The sequence below is a fragment of the Callorhinus ursinus genome, unplaced genomic scaffold, assembly GCF_003265705.2.
Source record: "Callorhinus ursinus isolate GAN/ISIS: 27379988/994484 unplaced genomic scaffold, GSC_fseal_2.0 scaffold3, whole genome shotgun sequence".
Classification (NCBI taxonomy): Eukaryota; Metazoa; Chordata; class Mammalia; order Carnivora; family Otariidae; genus Callorhinus; species Callorhinus ursinus.
This window is the reverse complement of record NW_027397065.1, coordinates 12,760,935-12,780,432: the sequence shown is the minus strand read 5'-3', so window position 1 is coordinate 12,780,432 and position 19,498 is coordinate 12,760,935. Positions and strand designations below refer to the sequence as shown.

General features: G+C 38.5%; 1 protein-coding gene across 1 annotated transcript in view; it reads right to left on the bottom strand.

Annotated features, from left to right (window-relative positions):
- Positions 1-10,642, bottom strand: part of RHOBTB3 (Rho related BTB domain containing 3) — a 54,805-nt gene extending 44,163 nt beyond the window's left edge. The window contains exons 1-3 of the mRNA XM_025866804.2: positions 10,113-10,642; positions 9,632-9,857; positions 4,861-5,047 (exon numbers count right to left, since the gene is read on the bottom strand). Coding sequence (XP_025722589.1) covers positions 4,861-5,047; positions 9,632-9,857; positions 10,113-10,114 — 415 coding nt within the window. The 5' untranslated portion in view covers positions 10,115-10,642. The remainder of the gene's footprint in view (positions 1-4,860; positions 5,048-9,631; positions 9,858-10,112) is intronic.
- Positions 10,643-19,498: the final 8,856 nt, after the last annotated feature.

Here is a 19,498-nt window from a genome sequence, read left to right as displayed (position 1 = left end):
TGTAGGTGGAATGATAGAAAATCACTATTTTGCAACCACAGTTATCATAACTAAAGGTATTATACAAAATAATGGGCTTAGATTCTTTAAAAATGTCAATATCATAAAAGACTAAAAACAAAACACACACACAAAAAAACAGGCTTGGGAATTGTTATGGATTAAAAGAGACCAGAGAGACATTAGAGACACATAACAATTAAATGCAGTACGTAGTCCTTAATTTTATCCTGGATTAAAAAAAAATAGCTTTGGAACAACTGAGAAAATTTGAATGTGGATTATGTTTAAAAATAATAGTATAATAGATAATAGTATCTCACATTTCTTGAATGACGATTGGATTATGGTTGATAGGAAAATGGCTCTGTCTTAGACAATACATGCTTAAGTAATTAGGATTGAAGGAAAAAAAAAAGAAATCCCGTATTTTTATAATTCCCTCCCAAATGAAAAAAGAGAGAGAGTGTGTGTGTGTATGTGTTTATAATCTCTGGGGGTCACTGTTCTATTCTGCTCAATTTTCCTGGGTTTGAAATTTTGCAAATAAAAGGGAAAAAGAAGAAAGTTTCTAAAGAATTTAAAGCATTGACTATCATGATCTGACTTGTATTCTAGGATGATTATTCTGAGAGGAGTTATTTCAGAAAGGAGCAAAGCAGGGATAAGAGACCACAGGTCAATTCACCATTAAGCTGATGAAGCTTAAGTGTGAGGGCCCTTGTCTTATGGGTCCTTTCCAAAGCTTTGGGAGAAACCTGAGCAATAGATTCTTTCACATAGTCATATGCTTTTGTAAAATTTGCAAAATAAGATATTCTAACTACATTTGGTTAAGACCACTGTCTCCTTCCACTCCAACTCACTTGTATGTCAGGCAGCTTGGGAATAATGACAGGCATCTTTGGGATCCTGCTAATGGGAATTTAAATTTAGGTTTAGTGAGATACTATTTGTGGTTTGCAGTCACTTCCTTGTACAGTTAAATGTCTGAGAACTGTCCTGATACACGAATAGCCCTGAGGGATGCTGCTGCCACCCGCTGAGCAGACTTGTTTGGTGTCCTGAAACAAAGATGCTCAGCTGAAAGAGGAGCACAACACAAACCATAGCGCCCAGCTCCAAACCATGTGAAGAGCAAACAAACATGCTGGAAGAAAAACTAACTATAATTGTCTTCTCTATATAGAAAATATCAAAAGTGGTTATCATATTAAGAAGTAATCAAAGACTATGCAGTCAAAAAATATAAGAAAACTTAAAGAAGGGGGGAGGGGGATGGGTTATCCTGGTGATGGGTATTGAGGAGGGCACGTTCTGCATGGAGCACTGGGTGTTATGAACAAACAATGAATCATGGAACACTGCACCAAAAACTAATGATGTAATATATGGTGATTAATATAACAATAAAAAAATTTAAAAAAAAAACTTAAAGAAATGTCAAGCTGTTAAATAATGGAAATATTTTTAAATGTTTGTGGTATTTGACAGCTTTCTATTTTTTTAATTTTTTATTTAAATTCAATTAGCCAACATAGAGTACTTCATTAGTTTCAGATGTAGTGTTCAATGATTCATCAGTTGCATATAACACCCAGTGCTCATCACATCACATGCCCCCCTAATGCCTATCACCCATTACCCCCCCCCCCCCACCTACCTCCCCTCCAGCAACCCTCAGTGTGTTTCCTAGAGTTAAGAGTCTCTCATGGGTTTTCTCCCTCACTGATGACGTCCCATTCAGTTTTCCCTCCCTTCCCCTATGATGCTCTGCACTCTTTCTTATATTCCACATATAAGTGAAACCATATAATAATTGTCTTTCTCTGATTGACCTTTTTCCCTCAGTGTAATCCCCTCCAGTTTCAACCATGTCAATGTAAATGGTAAGTACTCATTCTTTCTGATGGCCAAGTAATATTCCATTGTATACATATACCACTTCTTCTTTATCCATTCATCTGTGGATGGACATCTTGGCTCTTTCCACAGTGTGGCTATTGTGGACATTGCTGCTATAAACATTGGGGTGCAGGTGCCCCTTTGGATCACTACATTTGTATCTTTATGGTAAATACCTCATAGTGCAATTGCTGGGTCAAAGGGTAGCTCTATTTTTTTTTTTAAGATTTTATTTATTTATTTGAGAGAGCGAGAATGAGAGAGAGAGAGAGAGCACATGAGAGGGGGGAGGGTCAGAGGGAGAAGCAGACTCCCCGCTGAGCAGGGAGCCTGATGTGGGACTCGATCCCGGGACTCCAGGACCATGACCTGAGCCGAAGGCAGTCGCTTAACCAACTGAGCCACCCAGGCGCCCTGGGTAGCTCTATTTTTAACTTCTTGAGGAACCTCTATACCGTTTTCCAAAGTAGCTGCCCCAGCTTGCATTCCCACCAACAGTGTAAGAGAGCTTCCCTTTCTCAGCATCCTCGCCAACATTTGTTGTTTCCTGTCTTGTTAATTATAGTCATTCTAACCGGTGTGAGGTGGCATCTCGTGGTTTTATTTGCTGGCTTTTTAGATTTGCAACTTGTCATGCTTCCTTTTCTCATTCTAAACATTCATGTGTGTGTGTGTTTTCTATAATGTTGTCATTTTTTTCCTTACAAAGCACCTCTAGAACTGTGTAAGTTTCAGGTCCTACAAGATCAGGAACTGCCCCTTTAGCCCAAAAAAAAGAAAGATAAGTAAATGACTATGATCTGAAATCCAATGAAGACAAAGAGAAAGCAATGAATTTGAGGTTTATTTGAAATGTGAAAAAATAAGAGCTTCCTAGTCCACTGGATTTGGGGAATGGGAGGAAAGTTGGGTTGGATGGTTCTAGTTTGGGTGAATGAATAGGTTTGGCATCATTCACCAAGACAGAGAATTCAGCAGAAAGAGGAAGATTCTGTGGTGATACGGATTGGAAGAGAAACTAGAGTGGGAGAAAGAGACTGGGTATTCATCAGTGTCTATACATGGGAAGGGAGAGCAACAGATTAACAGCTTCAAGGTCAGAGCAAATAGCAAGAAGAGGTGAAGCCAAAGGATGGAACCCTGGCAACAACTAAGGATGTGTTGGTTCAATATGTGTAGGTGTGGGGGCGTCTTGACCAGTAAGAAGACAGAGAATTGAAACAACCAAGAAAGAAAGAGTAGCTTTTTTAAATGGAGGGAAAGATGTGTTTGAATAACCTCAAAGGGTGAACTGTTATTAAAATATAAATTAAAGTGTAAATTAAATGGAAATGGAAATCAAATTTGGCAATAAGCATTTAACTGGTAACCCTGAGGGAGAACAAACCCAATGTAATTGTGAAAGTCAAAGTCAGACTGTAATGGACTGAAGAGAATGGGAAGTCAGGAAGTGGACTCCGGAAGTGTGGGTGACTCTTTCAAGAATGGAGGCCAGCAATAAAAAGAAACATAGGGAAGTAGAGGGGATGTGGGGTCAAGGAAGGGTCAGGTCTGCTTTATTTATGTCTTCTAATGCTAAACCATATACCTACCCTATGACTATTACCCAAAATCCTACTTCTAGGAAACAACTTAAGCATCATGAAAAGGAGAATGAATAAATATGTTACAGCACATTCACACACCTGAAAAATACACAGCAAAATAACAAATTGTAGATAAGTGCAACATGGATGAATATCAGTATTTTGCTAACTGAAATTAGACACAAGATACTACATACAGTATAATTCCATGTATATGAAGTTCTAGAATAGGTAAAACTAATCTATACTGTTAGAAGTCAGAAGAGCGGTCATCCCTGCGGAGGGGGCTAGTAACTGGGAAGAGGCATGAGAGCCTTCCAAAGTGAAGCAAATGTTCTCTATCTTGACCTGTGAGATGCTGCATGGATGTATATATATGTAAAAATGCATTAAGCTGCACCATGATACCCAGTGAACTTTATGTCCTTTACTTCACTATACCTTAATGAAAAGGAAAAAAAAAAAAGATAGTAGGAAGGGTAAAATGAAGGGGGGGAAATCGGAGGGGGAGATGAACCATGAGAGACTATGGACTCTGAGAAACAAACTGAGGGTTCTAGAAGGGAGGGGGGTGGGGGGATGGGTTAGCCCGGTGACGGGTATTAAAGAGGGCACGTACTGAATGGAGCACTGCGTGTTATATGCAAACAATGAATCGTGGAACACTCCATCAAAAACTAATGATGTAATGTATGGTGACTAACAACATAATAAAATAATTTTTTTAAAAAAAGGAAAAAATAAACGAATAAAATTTTAAAGACAGCTTCACTGAGGAAACACTACTAAAAAGAACTATCAAAATACTACCAAACCAAAGCAAATTCTGAGTTGGTCCTAGGATATCTGACAATGACATGCCCAGCAGCAGCTGCTGGAACAGACTGAACCAATGGAATCCATCAGCCGTGGAGTAAATGATCCTCTCTCTCGGGCCATCAGCGTCTCCAGATCACTCGTTCCCAGCTACCTAAAAATCCTGCTCCTAAACCCCCAATCCTTCTGTGGACAATCTATCCTTCCAACTGGATGGACTTTTAGAATGTCAAAAAGGGTCTCCCAAAGCACAGCGCCAGCCTCATACCTCTCCTATATCAAAAGAATACAATCACCGACCTCCTTCACTTCTGCGGAAGAGCAATTTAGAAGATAGATTTGTACGCATCAGAATCCCAGCAGTCGTCTGTAACACTTTCCTTTGATGTCTCACTATCATATCCAGTGATGAAGAGATAAGAGCTGGCATTTGAACAGTCATTTTTTTCCCCAAAAAAACCCAAAACCATATGAATTATTAATAAACTTAACACTATTTAAAATTAACATGGTACCTGCACGCTTATCATAAGAAGAAAATTTAAATACTTACCATTTTGTCTGGTACCAACAGCAGCAATGATTACTGGAACTGAATTTAATGCCCTTTTTATCACCGGAATATAATTATCCTTTACTTCGTGGAATGAGAACTTGTCATTTACGTTGTATTTGATGACAATGATGTCGGCACTCCCGATTAGGTTTCTAGAGGTATACCAATCACTGTCAAAAATGTCCTAAACCAAAATGCAAAGAGCACTCCTTAGTCTACTTGTCTTCAAATCAGTCATGAAATAAAATGGGACACATACCGTTTCTTGCTATAGTTTAATTTTTAGAATTCATAAAAAGAATTTATTTTCAAATAAGTAACTACCTAAAATTAAAAATGTCTGAAGCCTACCAACTCTTCTATTTTTATGTATTCTTTTAACCTAGACAGCAGTGTAGTTGTACTGTAAAGCAGATCTAGAGAATTACTGAGAGTCTGATGAAATAAGCAACCCCTTTCAGTATTTGTACTTAAAAATAAGCACTTTGTTTTAAAATTATGCCATTACTTTTATCACCTAATAATTTTGAAAATGTTAGCACTACACATTAGATGCCACAGCATCAGTATGAGTAAGGAAGCTTCAAAGAATTTTCTGTGACCCAATTAGACACTGCAGGATTGTTCACTATTTTAAACTGCAATACACTGTGAATTCTGTGGAGTTCCATATATTGTATACATATTTTAAAAATCTATATATACTTTCCAACTTTATCCATCCTTTGGACGGTACCATATCCGTATACGTATAGTGTACATGTCTACAGGTATGTGTAGGGAACGTATGTTTCATAAAAAGATACTGTGTATTATAAAGTGTCAGTGTGGTAAGGAACAGATTTTCAATTCATGTATTTAGCTTATATAAGTTAAAAATTCAGAAGAAACTTTCCAATTTTGAAATTTTCACTTCTGGACTACAGTTAATAATATTTATATTTAGAATCAGGGTGAAAAGTAATTTATTATGAAGACTACTCCTTAAAAGCTTTGGTATTTTAGAAGTATTTTTTCAAAGTTTGTATGTGAATAGTAGCATAAGAAAAATAAATGTCTTAATACCACTGCTAAATATGCATTAGTAGGTTTCTTCTCATATTCTAGTTAACTATTAATTATTATTTGTCCTTTCATGCGGCCTTTGACATATATCTCCAGAATATATTAAAGCTAGATTAAGAAAACAGTTAGATGTGGCTAACAGGTCCAAAAACTGTTGGGCTATGAAAGTTTGCACTTTGAAATATGAGTCCAAAACAGGGTAATAATGCTGGAATCGGTCAATCAAGATCCATGTGACAAAGCTTCTACAGTATGATGGAAAATTCTAGAGAAGTGTTACACAGCAATGCCCTTTTGCAGAGAGAGCTGCTTCTCACCAGTACCTCCATGGTGTCCAGCAAAGCCTCTCCCAATTCCCTATATCCAGCCCAACCCACCCACTTCCTACAAGTATACTCAGAGTAACAAGAACTGCAGAATTTTTAGATATAAATACCCTACTGAAAACAGGAGCATTTAAAAAGAAAGATTAAAAGGACCAAAAAAAGAAAAATAGGCAAACTATGGGAATATAAACATCAAAGGCAAAGTCTTGAACTTGAACTAAGAGGGGGGAGAAGTGAAGTGGGACACAGATCAAGAAAATGTGAAAGCTTCCCAGCAGAGCTCTATGCTAATTTCCAAATCCCAAACCACAAACCCATTCAGTTCCAATTGTATCTGTTATAGTATCCAAGCTCAAAGTATGCAAGCATAACAAGGGTACACAAGTAGAACAAAGAAAGAGAACAAAGTCAGATGAATGGAATAAAAAACAACAAAAACTAAACACAGGTGGGACCAACATTAAACAGCCATTTAACTCTGAGAGAACAAATCAAAAGTAACTGCTCTTTGCATTCCAAACAGTTTCAAATTCCAGAGTTACTGGAGAGGTGTACTGGGAGAAAAGGAGACATTTAGAGGAAAATGTCATGAGAAAATGGGTTTTGGCATCATTATCACAGTTGTATCGAGGATATAAAAACTACAAATAATTTTACTTTTAACACAAATCAGAATTTCAAACCCTGCACAAGAAATTGTACATGTATTACCTCACTGCTTTTTGTGGAATATTTTTGGTAAACAGGAAAAGATCTAGAAATAACATAACTGCACAAAAAAAGGAGGGTGGGTCTGAGAGCGACATACCAAATAATGAACTACATAAATGAATTTGAAGCACATTTATGTTTAAAGTGCCAAGTATATACAGCAAGGATCCAGAGTGAGGCTACGGATCTACAGAAGAAACTAGAAAAGAGAAGCACAAACTATCTCATTCCGATTCCAAGGAAACAACACCACATTTCTAAACAAGCTATGTCAAAGAGAAAATGCTCTCCTGGTTTCTAGAAATACGAAGGAAATCAAATTCTCCCTCCCCTTGTAAATCAGTTCCAGGATTTCCTCTAGGAGGTTATGCAACACAAGACTTGGAGCCGCACTGGGAGAATGGAACTCATCTTTAAAAATAATCTAAAATTTTATAGCAAAACAACAATTTTATTCTACTTGACAGCGGGGCTGCAAATACAGCATCTACTAAGTACCAGCACTGCTGCCTCTATGTATTGTATTTGTGTAAGTCTTGAATGATGTGTAGGAAAACTTTACTTTTGCTTAGTATAAGTGATTCATGGTTATACTAACATTGTAATGAACACTGTATTACTATAATAGCTACCGCCTCGAGTACCTACTACATGTCAGCTTCTATCCTAAGAACTTTACGTGTATTATCTCATTGACTCTTCCACACAGCCCCAGGGGGACAGGGAGTCTTTAGGAGGCAGTCAGTCTTTTTATTTTATACATAGGGAAAAATAGGACTAAGAGAAGATAGATGACTCACCAAGGAAAACCACTAAATAGCAATGTGGGGATCTGAAATCAGGTCCTTTTGCTATCAAAACCTGTGCTCTATCTGCTTTGCTATACCGAATATTCTGTTCCAGTACATGTCAAGTATCAGCTGTTAAATACAGTCAACTTGAATATCTTTGATGGACTTTGACCTACCACCAAGAAAAGCACCTTATAAAGAGAAGCTCTACAAATATATTCCCTTATGCTTGAAGATCATTTTAACCCAAAAAAGTGTACCCATACTCAATGCCTTTAACAGGACCAGACTCTAAACAAACAAAAAGTGATTAGCACAATAAAGCACAACAATCAGTATAGAGCAAAAATCTAGACTACAGAGGCTTATTTTAACCCTTTTGGAAGATTTCATTTACTACAATACCTGGGATCACAAGTATTATTTTTTGCTAAGTTAACAACATAAACAGGAAAGAGTTAACAGCTCGAAGAAGAAACAGGAAAAGTAATCCTAACATCCTAATTCAGCTTATTTTATTTTCCCTACGTTTATTTACTCTATTCACTCAACATTTGTTCAACTGGGTGTAAAACCATTAAGTTTTTAAACTGTACGATCATTCACAATGAAATGGCCAAAGTAAGTGTTTCATTTGCTTGCATGGACTTCAGCTAGTGAGTTCCTTCTTATGACTGGCATCATCACTGTGATAAATGGGAGTTTAATATCATCCTGGTTATTGAAAAAACCTGTTTTTCATTTATTTTAGCCCATTAACATAAATATCCTTTAACTGAAAATTTATTTGAGCTAGTGATCTCTTCATCCCGTAATTTGCGTAAGTAATTTTTCTAGGTACATTCCATACATTCCTTTAGAAAGGTGTAGTAATTCCCTATAGCACATAATACAGTTTTTTTTAAATTGATCTTTAAACGTAAAATCTCACATAATGATAATTTGTATTCTTTTTCAGACACCAAGCTTTTTTCTGTTACAAAATATAATCTTTAGCTTCAGTTATCATATTATAACTCCAATACCAGTAAAGAATCAGAGATTTCCAAATAAGATTAGATGAAAATATTTAAACAATTACTGTTATTGCATATTACATTATATTATTGCGTACTGAAAATATTTATGTGTCAGAGAGTAGATTCCTTTCTCCTTTTATCAAGCACTCAAGAATCAGACTAGAATTTTATCGACTTCATTACAATTTCTTTTAATTATTGCACATTTTAAAGCTTTTTGAAAATTCCAAGCAGTATTATTATTTCCGATTTATGAGTCACTGAAAACAAACGGCTAATATATCAAGAGTATCTGCATTATTAAAATTAAAAACATTAATTAAAATTTTCAAAGGTGGATAGTGTTATAAATGAGTGGTTTAAAATTAATTCTCAGTCCCTGTCTCTTCGTCTCCTCTCCAGGGGTCCTATTCCTGAACTGTCCCAGTGAAATTTATTTTTGCTTGTGTTGAGCTTTCAGAGGACTTTATTTTTAGAACACTAATATTACACTATCACCCACAGGGTAGGCATGAAAAAACATTGCTCTCTGCTGGTGAAACTTAGTGACCCCGTCCCTTGGGGTTGTCACATTCAACTGCCAGCTACCAAGGGACACCCTACAGTCGTCAAGCGTGCGAGTAAGTGCTCCATGTTGCCACCGGGGCTTTCTGCCTTCTAAGAGGGTTCTCTGACCGGGCTGCCCCCTGCCTAATGAAACAAAGGAAAACAAAGATTTCCCCAAAAATGTTTAAAAACTCTACCCAGGTAACCCGGACTGTCCACATTCATGAAAGAGGGAAAAGGGAGAGGAGGGAAAAAAACAATGAAAGGAAAGCTCCGTTAGCCTCGGCACAGAGCGGCTGCCACCCCTTACCCAGACGGGACAGTCGTGGACCACCAGCTTGACATTGCCAAACGCGCTGGCCTGATACTCGGTGAACACCGGCCGTGCGACCGTACTGGTCGCATTCAGCAACAAGCTGCTTTCGTCCCCCGAGACCAGCGGGCTTCTCCCCAGGTAAGTGCGGATGAGCCCCGACGGCCGATTGTCCTGGTGAAATGCGTCCCCCTCGTTCCCCAGCGCCACGATGTGAATGGACCTACACGACAGAGAGGGGACCAGGGGGAGAAGAGGCGCGTGGTCAGCGCGAGGATCACTTTAATCCGAACAGGAAGGGCGGGGGGGGGGGGGGGGGGGGGGGGGGGGGGGGGGAAAGGCCCCCCGTAGAGGGGCCCGAGGGGGGGGGGGGGGGGGGGGGGGCAGCGCGCGGCGAGGATGAGCAAAAGCCCCTCGAGCTGGGGCGCAAGACACGCGCTGGGGTAGAGACAATGGCAGGACCGCGACGCGTACGTACATGATCTCAAATCCAAGGGCAGGGCGGCGACTCGGAGAAAAGCGGCTCCTCGCGGCCTCTCGGGGCCAGGCGGCGGCGTATTTACCCGCAATCAGCTCATCCCCGGCCGCGTACCCCTCGCGCGCCTCCACCGCGGCGCGGCCGACGCAGAGCGGGCCCGGGCGAGCGAGCGAGCGAGAGAGCGACAAGGGGGCCGGGGACGTGCGAGTCGGGCCGTGTGCGCGCTGCCAACCAGTCAGGAAGTGCCCGGGAACATCCCGAGCGGCCCGCCGCTCCCGCCTCCCCGTCCGCCGCCGCCGCAGCCAAGAGTGGCCAGGCGCCCGGGCGCTGCAGCCCCCTCTCTGCCGCGCTCCCTGGGCAGGGCAGCTGTCGCCTCCTGCTGCTGCTGCTCCTCCTTCTGGCCGAGAGTGGCTTAGGAGAAAAGCCGGGGCCTCCGCCCCCTCCGCGGGCCTGGCGGGCGGGCGCAGCACGTGCTGGCCTTGGGGGTCGAGCGGACGCGGGGGGCGTGCTCCCCGCTGGGGCCCCCGGGCTGGCGGCGGCCGCCAGATACAAAGGAGCACCCCGCACAGGGCCTCGCGGAATATAAATTAATAAATGCAGCGCCCAAGCCTGAGAGCTCCTGATCGCCAATCCGCCTGCAGCAAGTTTGTTCAACTCGAAAGGCTGTAACCAGAGCCAGGGATGGGGGGGTGGGGCGGGGAGGCCCCCGCTCCCCAAAGACCCGGGAAAAAGGAGGTTAAGGAAGCTAGGCATTCAGGCCCGTGGGCCGCTCCGGCAGCCCAATTTTTTTTCCCCTCTTGGCCTTGACGGAAAGTGTTTTACCACGTCTGCCGCTTTGTCATTTGTCAACATGCACTACAGCTGTTTTCTAAAATCATACTTGTGAGAAAAAAAATAAAAGCAACATTCATGCTGGTGCAGAAAGGGTTCTTTGTTCACACACCAATTTGCTAATATCGCTTTTGAGGGATTATTTACTATTTCAAGCTATATTTGGCATATTTTACCAAAAACCGCAGGGGTTTTTTTTTTAAGTGCTGGGGTTCTTATTGTCATAGTTGTAAAAAGAAGTTAGGCGTGAGATGTTTAACGTGTTTACAAGCTAGATGCTAGTTTACTTGGAGATTTTCAGTACACATAATGGCTACATATTTAATAATAGCTCCTTAGACCAACTGAAATAATCACGATCATGCTAATGCAAGGATACTTCAGATTCTTTCATGAAAACGCACTGAAGTAAAGGTTATGAAGGTCTCTAAAGGGCCTCAAACTACCTTAATGCAAACGAACACTGGAATCCACTAACACCAAGAAGGGCCAGAGGTTACTGTTGGACTCAGCTTCTCCATAAACATAAAAATTCTCACAAGTTCTCTGTGTTGAAAGCGTTCTTATTTATCCCTTTCCTTATTTATTTTGCCCTACTTTAAAATTTCTTTTCTCAAAAGAGCTATTTTGAGGGCCTGAGGTACTGAAGAGGTACTGAGGTACTGAGTAGGGCAGTGAGAAGACTAGGGTAAGAGGCCTTTGGAATGTGAACAGCTTTTTATTATGGGCCCTTGCTGCTCAGTTGGAAGCAGTATAACACAGTTTCTCATGCTCATAGGGTATGACAAGAGGCATTCATTCTGTAGTCACTGATTTTTTAAAAAAATCTAGTTTCCCTTGCACTAAGTATAATTTCTCTTTTAGTCTCTAGAACATAAGCCATCCTGAAATATTTAAGAGGTTAGGATCACCTTTTCTCTTGGGTCAATAGAAAATATATTTTCTTGTCAGTCCCCTCTAGTAACCACAGGTCAAAAACAAAGACACTAACAATGAATGGATAAAGAAAATATGGTATGTACCTACAATGAAACATTTGGACTTGAAAAGGAAGGAAATCCTGTCATCTGTTACAACATGAATGAATCTTGAGGGCATTATGCTAAGTGAAGTAAGTCAGTCACAAAAAGACAAATACTGCATTATTCCACTTACACCAGGTATTTAAGCTAGTCAAACTCTTAGAAACAGAAAGAATGGTGGTTACCAGGGACTGGGGGTAGGAAGAAATGGAGAGTTGTTCAATTGGTAGAGTTTCAGTTTTGCAAGATAAAGAAGTTCTAGAAATCTATTGAAACAAGATACATATAGTTAACACTACTGTAATGTACACTTAAAAATGGTGAAGATGATACATTTTATATGTTTTTGCCACAATATGTAAAAGGGGGATGGGAATTGGGTACTGGCAGGAAGAGAGACAGCATTCATTTTTTTCTCTTCTGTTACTGAGTATGTGAGCCAGGCCTGTGCTAGGCAGGCATGGGAGATAATAAGATATATAAGACTCAAGTGTTACCCTTGAGAAACTCAGTCTATAATTAATGGTCACTATATTGTAAATATTAATCACCCAATCCTTTGAAAACATACTGGTTCCTTAAATAATTATAATACAGGCTCACACATTCAGTAACAGAGGTAGGTACAAAGTACAAGGATAAAAGTGAACATTAAGAAGAGATCTGTGCCTGTGTGTCATCAGAGAGAAGTTCATAGGGAAGTAAACATTGTCTTGGGTCTTAAAGGATGAGGAGGAATTGTTAGATATGGAAGAAGAGGAGGGAGGAGGAAAGGGAAAGAGTTTTAGAAAGAATGGACAGACATCATATGCAAATCACATGTAAAGGTATAGAGACATGGAAGGAAGATCATGGCTTGTTCAGGGAATGGCAAGAGCTGAAATTCATGCTAGAGTACAGTTGCCTCCTTATTACAACAAGCAAAAAAGAGAGTGACTTCTCAAGAGATTTCTAAAGTCAGACCTGATGATACTCAATTATAGATTAGGAATTCCTCTGTATATATGATGGAGCTCAGCTAGATGCTCACCAAACCCACCTTCTCTTCCAGGACCCATAGCTAAACTACATTTCCCAAAGTTTTTACATGTAGATAGAGCCATATGATTAGTTTTTGGCAGTAGAATATAATCCCTGCTGAGCAGTTAAAAGTATGCTTTCTCCACTCTCTTTTATCCCTCTTTCTCGTAATTGTATGAAGCCAGGTCAATGTTGAAGCCATGTGTTCGAAATTGTTGGTCTGCGGCATGGAGGAGGCCTGGGTCCCTGAAGGACTGGTTATAGCAGAGCTGCCTCACAGCATGCATTGTACTGGGACATGAGTAAGAAAATGGACCCTTATTGAGTTAAGCCGACATTTTGTGGTCAAGTATTACAGTAGCTAGTGTTACTTATCTTGGCTAATGCAAGATCACAGATGGTCCATTTCCTGATATCTTAAAGATTCTTTTCAGAATTATCTTGACTACTTTTTTGTAATTATTTTCCTTTTATTTACAATGTTTATTTGGTTTATGTATTTGTAGTTTCCCTCAGTAGCATTTAATAAAAAATTTACTTTTACCAGGGTGTAACAAATTCAATTATCATTATGTCATCCAATCTCAAGGTCACTGGGGAAAACAAAAGCAAGCTCCTCTAGCCCAAACAATAGTTTTCCTATTTTCACAGCTGAAATGCCACTATTTTATATTCATTCTAATAGATGTTCTCATCCCCAGATAAAATGTAGCCACACATGCATGTCAGGTATGTATGAGATAACTCAACGAGTTATTACTGATCCCCAGATCATGAATATTAATATAAATTAATATACCAGATCATGAAATTAATATACCATTAAAAATTTTGCTGATTCCTTAATGACTAGAGAGGAAGCAAGTGTTACTAAGTGTAGATCTGAAGAATTAAGGTTGGCATAAGATTTTTCCAACGTTGTTTCAAGGAAACTAGTTTTCCACCTGAGGAGGTTGGGGAGAAAGATGGATGCCTAGAGAGATCTGAGCACCACCTTCTCCCATCTCAATCAGACCAGTGTTATTGTCATCTAATTTTTTAAAAATATATTAGAGTTTCAAGTTTATTTTCAGTAAAAAAGAGGGGATTTCTAACATTAAAAAAAACCACAAAATTTTAAAACTCTTATCTAGAGCAAAGGTCTCCAAAGTGGGATACAGAATGTGACCCCTGAAATTTTAGAATAAAGTATTTGAATTTCTATGTACAAACAAATATATTTTTCACCAAAAAAGAGGGGAATAAATTAAGCTTTACTCATATTGAATGTGAGGACTGGCACCAGCACCCCACTTGATCCATAAGTGGGCAAGCACCTGGGGGGCTCTGGGGAGGGGGCGAGCACAGCAGCACATAATAGAGGAAGGGAGGGCTCTCTCCTTTGTTCGCTTTCAACATATTGCCACATGGTGCAATTTCTATATCTAACTAAGTGGATTTATGTATGATATTTAAGTAAACTAATTGTTACAGCATGGACCAATGGAGATAGTGTTCATAATGCAAGAACAGGCAAACACAATTGGCTGAGCTGACATTTCTGATGCCCTTTGGAAGCTACATTGCCAAGTAAAAAACTAATGACTAATCAGATCTGACAAGGTGGCCATAATCATTGAAACTAGAAAGAACATTGTTTTAAATATGAATTTACACCTACTTTTACTGACTTTACCCTAAGTGCATATCAGAGTTCATAGATGATGATATTCTGAACTGATTACAATTAGTTAGCCATTTAAAAACTAGGTATCCCAGCACGAAGGCAAAACTCCACAACATATCCAGCATATTTAGTAATATACTATTTAAGCCAATACTTTAAAGAAAATTCATATATTACAAATGCTAAAAAGCCTCTTTGAGCTTTCTTAACAATGAAAGTCAGAAAGCAGCATACAATTGGGAAAACAGTTTTCTTCTTGCCAAGATGAAAATGTCTGAAATTATACATGGAACACAAATGGAAAAAAACAACTGCATTCCTTTGACAGTTAATACCTTGAGAATATGCACATAAAACACTGCTAAAGACCCCAAGACATGAGTATTGGAACAAGTTACACAATGTGGGAAGTTTACCATAAAGTTAAACTGAAAGCACAGATGTTTTTAATATGTCTCACATTATGGTAGATAGATTCTGTTATGTTAGATAGATTCTGTTTCAGTGTGGTATTTACTAGACTGTGTTTCAATAATGAAATACATTTTAAAATGACATTTTTTTGTAAGCCACTAAAGGAAAGCTATAGTAGAGAAGATAATCCTTCTCTGCTACTTCTTTAAATGGTATTTTAAGTAATAACTGAATTTTTAAAAATAAAAACTATGTTTTATGCAAAACTTGTGTAAGTGTAATCACTGATTGATTAGTTGTTTTAAGAAGAACTTTTTATTAAAGAAAAAATAAAAGCGTGGATTCCAAGCTAAGGTTACAGTGAGCACAACCACATGAAACTCATTCATGGTACATCTTACAGACAGTTATTCCAGCAAAGAAGTTGGAGTCAGAATACATAGTAATATAAGATGTTAACAATGCAATTAATTTTGTGCTAACAAGACTTGTGTAGAGTTTTTTAAAAATTTCTTCATTGTGAAATATAACACACATACACAGAAAAGTGCATAAAACTTATCATAAGTTAATAATTGTAAAGTAAACATTCCTAAACAGCTCTCAAATCAGAAAATAAGTTACTATCAGCATTCATTCAAGGGTGCAGGCACACGTGCTCACACACACGCGCGCGCGCATGCACACCCCTGGTGCCCCTCCTCAGTTACAGTCCTCTTCTTTTTTTAAGAGAGAATTATGAGCCTGACTTTTGTGATGATTATTTATTTTCTATATAATTTTACTATCTGTGCATTCTTAAGCAAACATTTTTGTTTTGCTTCTTTTTGAACTTTTTATAAGTAGCATCACACTATATATACATTTTTATGTCTTTGTTCTTATGTTCATCATTTGTCAGATTCATTCATGTGAATGTAGCTGTGGTTTATTCTTCTCATTCATTTTTATTGCTGAATAGCATCCAGTGGATATATACAAAGCCATTTACTTATCCATCCCATTGTAGATGAACATGTAGGTTATTTGTAGTTTTTGCCTATTACAAACAAAGCCTTGAGGATGACTCTTGTTAAATATACTTGTGGGTATGCTAGGTCACAGGGTATGTGTATGTCCAACTTTGGTAGATAATACCCAACTGACATTAAAAGTAATTTTAATGTTTACACTGTTTACAACAGCAGGGCATGAGAATTCTCCCCCTAATCCTTTACAGATTTAAGTATACTTGCTATATGTCAGATATTATATTAAGTACTTTATTGAGTTATTTAATTTTCATAATGGCCTTGTTGAATAGGTTCTATTACCATTCTAATTCACAGGAGAGAAAATTGAGGCACAACAGACTAAGTAACTTGCCCACGGCTACATAAACAATGAGTAGGGGAGTTGGGATTCCAACTTAGTAGACTGGCTTGAGTCTATGCCCTTACCTACCATGCTATGTTGATGTTAGAAAATATTTCCTTCATTATGTAATTTTTGTGATGAAAACCACTGCATGTAACCTATAAAAACTCGTATCTCATAGGATTTTTTAAACCCAGTTAAACATTTTTCAAATAAAATTTCCATGCCGTTTGAAGCCATTTGTTAAAAATATAAACATTTACAACACCTTCTCATTAGAGTGTAGAAACAAATGAGTAACAGGCAAATTGGAAATGTTTCATTAGATATTAACCAGAACCTTTACATAGCAAGTCGTACTGAAAAATAAGTATTGTGATTTAGTAACCCATCTAAGAAACAGTTCTTCCATTTAAATCCATATATCTTTGTGAGCTCTTTTCAGAGAACCTTTAAATAAACTAAAAGTAAAAGTAGACATCTGGGGGCACCTGGGTGGCTCAGTCGGTTAAGTGTCCAACTCTTGGTTTTGGCTCAGGTCATGACCTCAGGGTCCTGGGATCAGCCCCATGGTGGGCTCCCTGCTTAGCGTGAAGTCTGCTTCAGGATTCTCTCTCTCCCTCTCCCTCTGCCCCTCCTCCAGCTTGCTTGTGTGCTCTCTTCTCTCTCTCAAATAAATAAATAAATCTTTAAAAAAAAAAGCAGACATCTGTGTTGCTGTTTCACAAAATATTAAACCAAGATTTAAAAAATATTGAGACATTTAATTATTGTTCTCTCTAAAAAGCTTTACAAACAGTAACATTTTAGATAGAATGTATTTTGTATTATTATTAATAGTTTACATTTATTTAAAGTATTATTTACTTCATCTTTATCTCATCTATTGAAATCTTTCTGTTTCAGTATGTTATACTGTATTCTTAATGAATATATGCATGTAATTTATGAAGATACTGAAGGTGTGCTCAAAATTCTTTCTTTTAGGGTACTCAGTCAAAACCAGTTTAAAGACTATGGATCTGACGGCTTGGGCTGTGCTCTGGAGAACAAGCTTAGGGAAACATGGTAGCGGAGTCCTGCACTGCCAGGATGCAGAATAGGGCATCAGGGCTAGCTGCTGGAGGGAGGCTGGGAGAGAGGAAGCAAAGAGGAGATAGGAGAAGGCAACACTGATAAACTACGGACCTACCGGCCTAGAAATCAGCCTGGTGAAAAATGTATTTGTATTGTATTAACTTATCTAGGGAGAGATAAAGCTTGCAAATTTACACAAAAATCATAAAATTCAAGATTAGCATTTTTTTTTTTAAACAACAAGAGCTTGCACAAAGAGTAACGTAAGCAAAGTCACATACCAGGGTCAGTAGCGATACAGTCAGTCATAAGAAAAGTTGACTTTATTCATTTTATTACCTATGTAATTCTTCCTAGAGAAGTAGCTGACAGATATCTTCTAAACTGCAAGGCTGCTATATTGTCAATCCTGTTTGGAGAAGCCAAGGTGAAAATCAGAATGATACTTATATGCTAAATCTAACTACCCTAAACTCTTTCAGAAAAGGTCTAAAATGTTCAAATGTTTGTTTGAATAGATATTATCCACCCACCTCTATTATTGTGTGCAATTGTGTTTTTCAAACAACCGTTGTTTTCCAGTTAAAATGTTACTTAAAAACACCAGAACATATGTTCCTTTGAACCAGAACTGCTTGTTTTTACCAGCATTTTTCAAAGGATTGAACTTCAAAGAAATCTAGTTGTTCAGCCTTTAATATGCCTGCTTTGTCATTCACTCCTTGAAAAATATATATACAAGTATCATTATCAAGCATTATTGATGGTATCATTTATTTATGCATAATATTTGTGAATATTTCCATTGGTAGCCATACAGAATATAGAATATTAGATTTAAATGTTGTAACACTTTGCTGATAGACCTTTTGAAGATCTCTAATACATTAAAAATATAGATTTTTTTCAATATTACTAGAATCTGGCTCCAGGGTTAACTGTACTAAAAGTTATGCCATTTACAATGGTAAATTGCTCTTAAGTCTTCCCCATTTCTTACTCTTTCTCTGCTATGCATCCTTGCTCTGACCATCCATTGGGCATTATCCCAACTGGGCATTTCACAAGCCTGCTTTGAAATGTTCTCCTTTTTCATTCAATAGCTTGGACAAACCAATTCACCTGACTTCTGCTCTCATACAATACTTCTGATCCTTATGTTTCTCACCTTGCTTTTTACTTTTCACTCCCAAGTCTATAATCCTGTCTGCAGGTAAAGACTCTATTTTACAGTGAACAACAATTAAAATTTTCTTAGAGGGTTTTTTTTTTTCTAAGAAAAGCCCAGCTTATTCCATTAAATATTAAGTTAACAGGTTGTATCCTTGGTGAATAGTCCATTTGGCATTCTAAAATCACCTAGTGAGGCTTTTAAAATTTTCAGCTTAAGGACATTTTTTTTTCTCTTCTTTTGTCTTGATTCTCACTTTCTCCAGAGATCCCCTGGGCATATTTTTACTGACAGTCATCTCCATACTTTAGAGCCCATTCAATGTTTTAAATCTTAATATGGGACTTCAGTATTATTTTTTTTTAAAGATTTTATTTATTTGAGAGAGAGAGAATGAGAGAGAGCACATGAGAGGGGGAGGGTCAGAGGGCAAAGCAGACTCCCCGCCGAGCAGGGAGCCCGATGCAGGACTCGATCCAGGGACTCCAGGATCATGACCTGAGCTGAAGGCAGTCGCCCAACCAACTGAGCCACCCAGGCGCCCTTCAGTATTATTTCTGATTGATACTCTCTCTTCTCATCTTCAAATTAAAATATCTAGACTTGCATAGTTATTATCATCTTTCCAGTTATACTACCAGTTTTTTCCCCACTGTAGCCAGATCCAAACCCCCTTCCCAACCATTTACTGCCCCCACTCCTAAAGGGCCGATACTATTTCTGCTAATAAAGGGCCATATCCAGTGTTCCTCCTCAAGACGTTTTAGTGTTACAAGCTCCTTCCAGTTTTAGGACCAGAGTGGGACAAGGGCAATTCAATCTACATTAA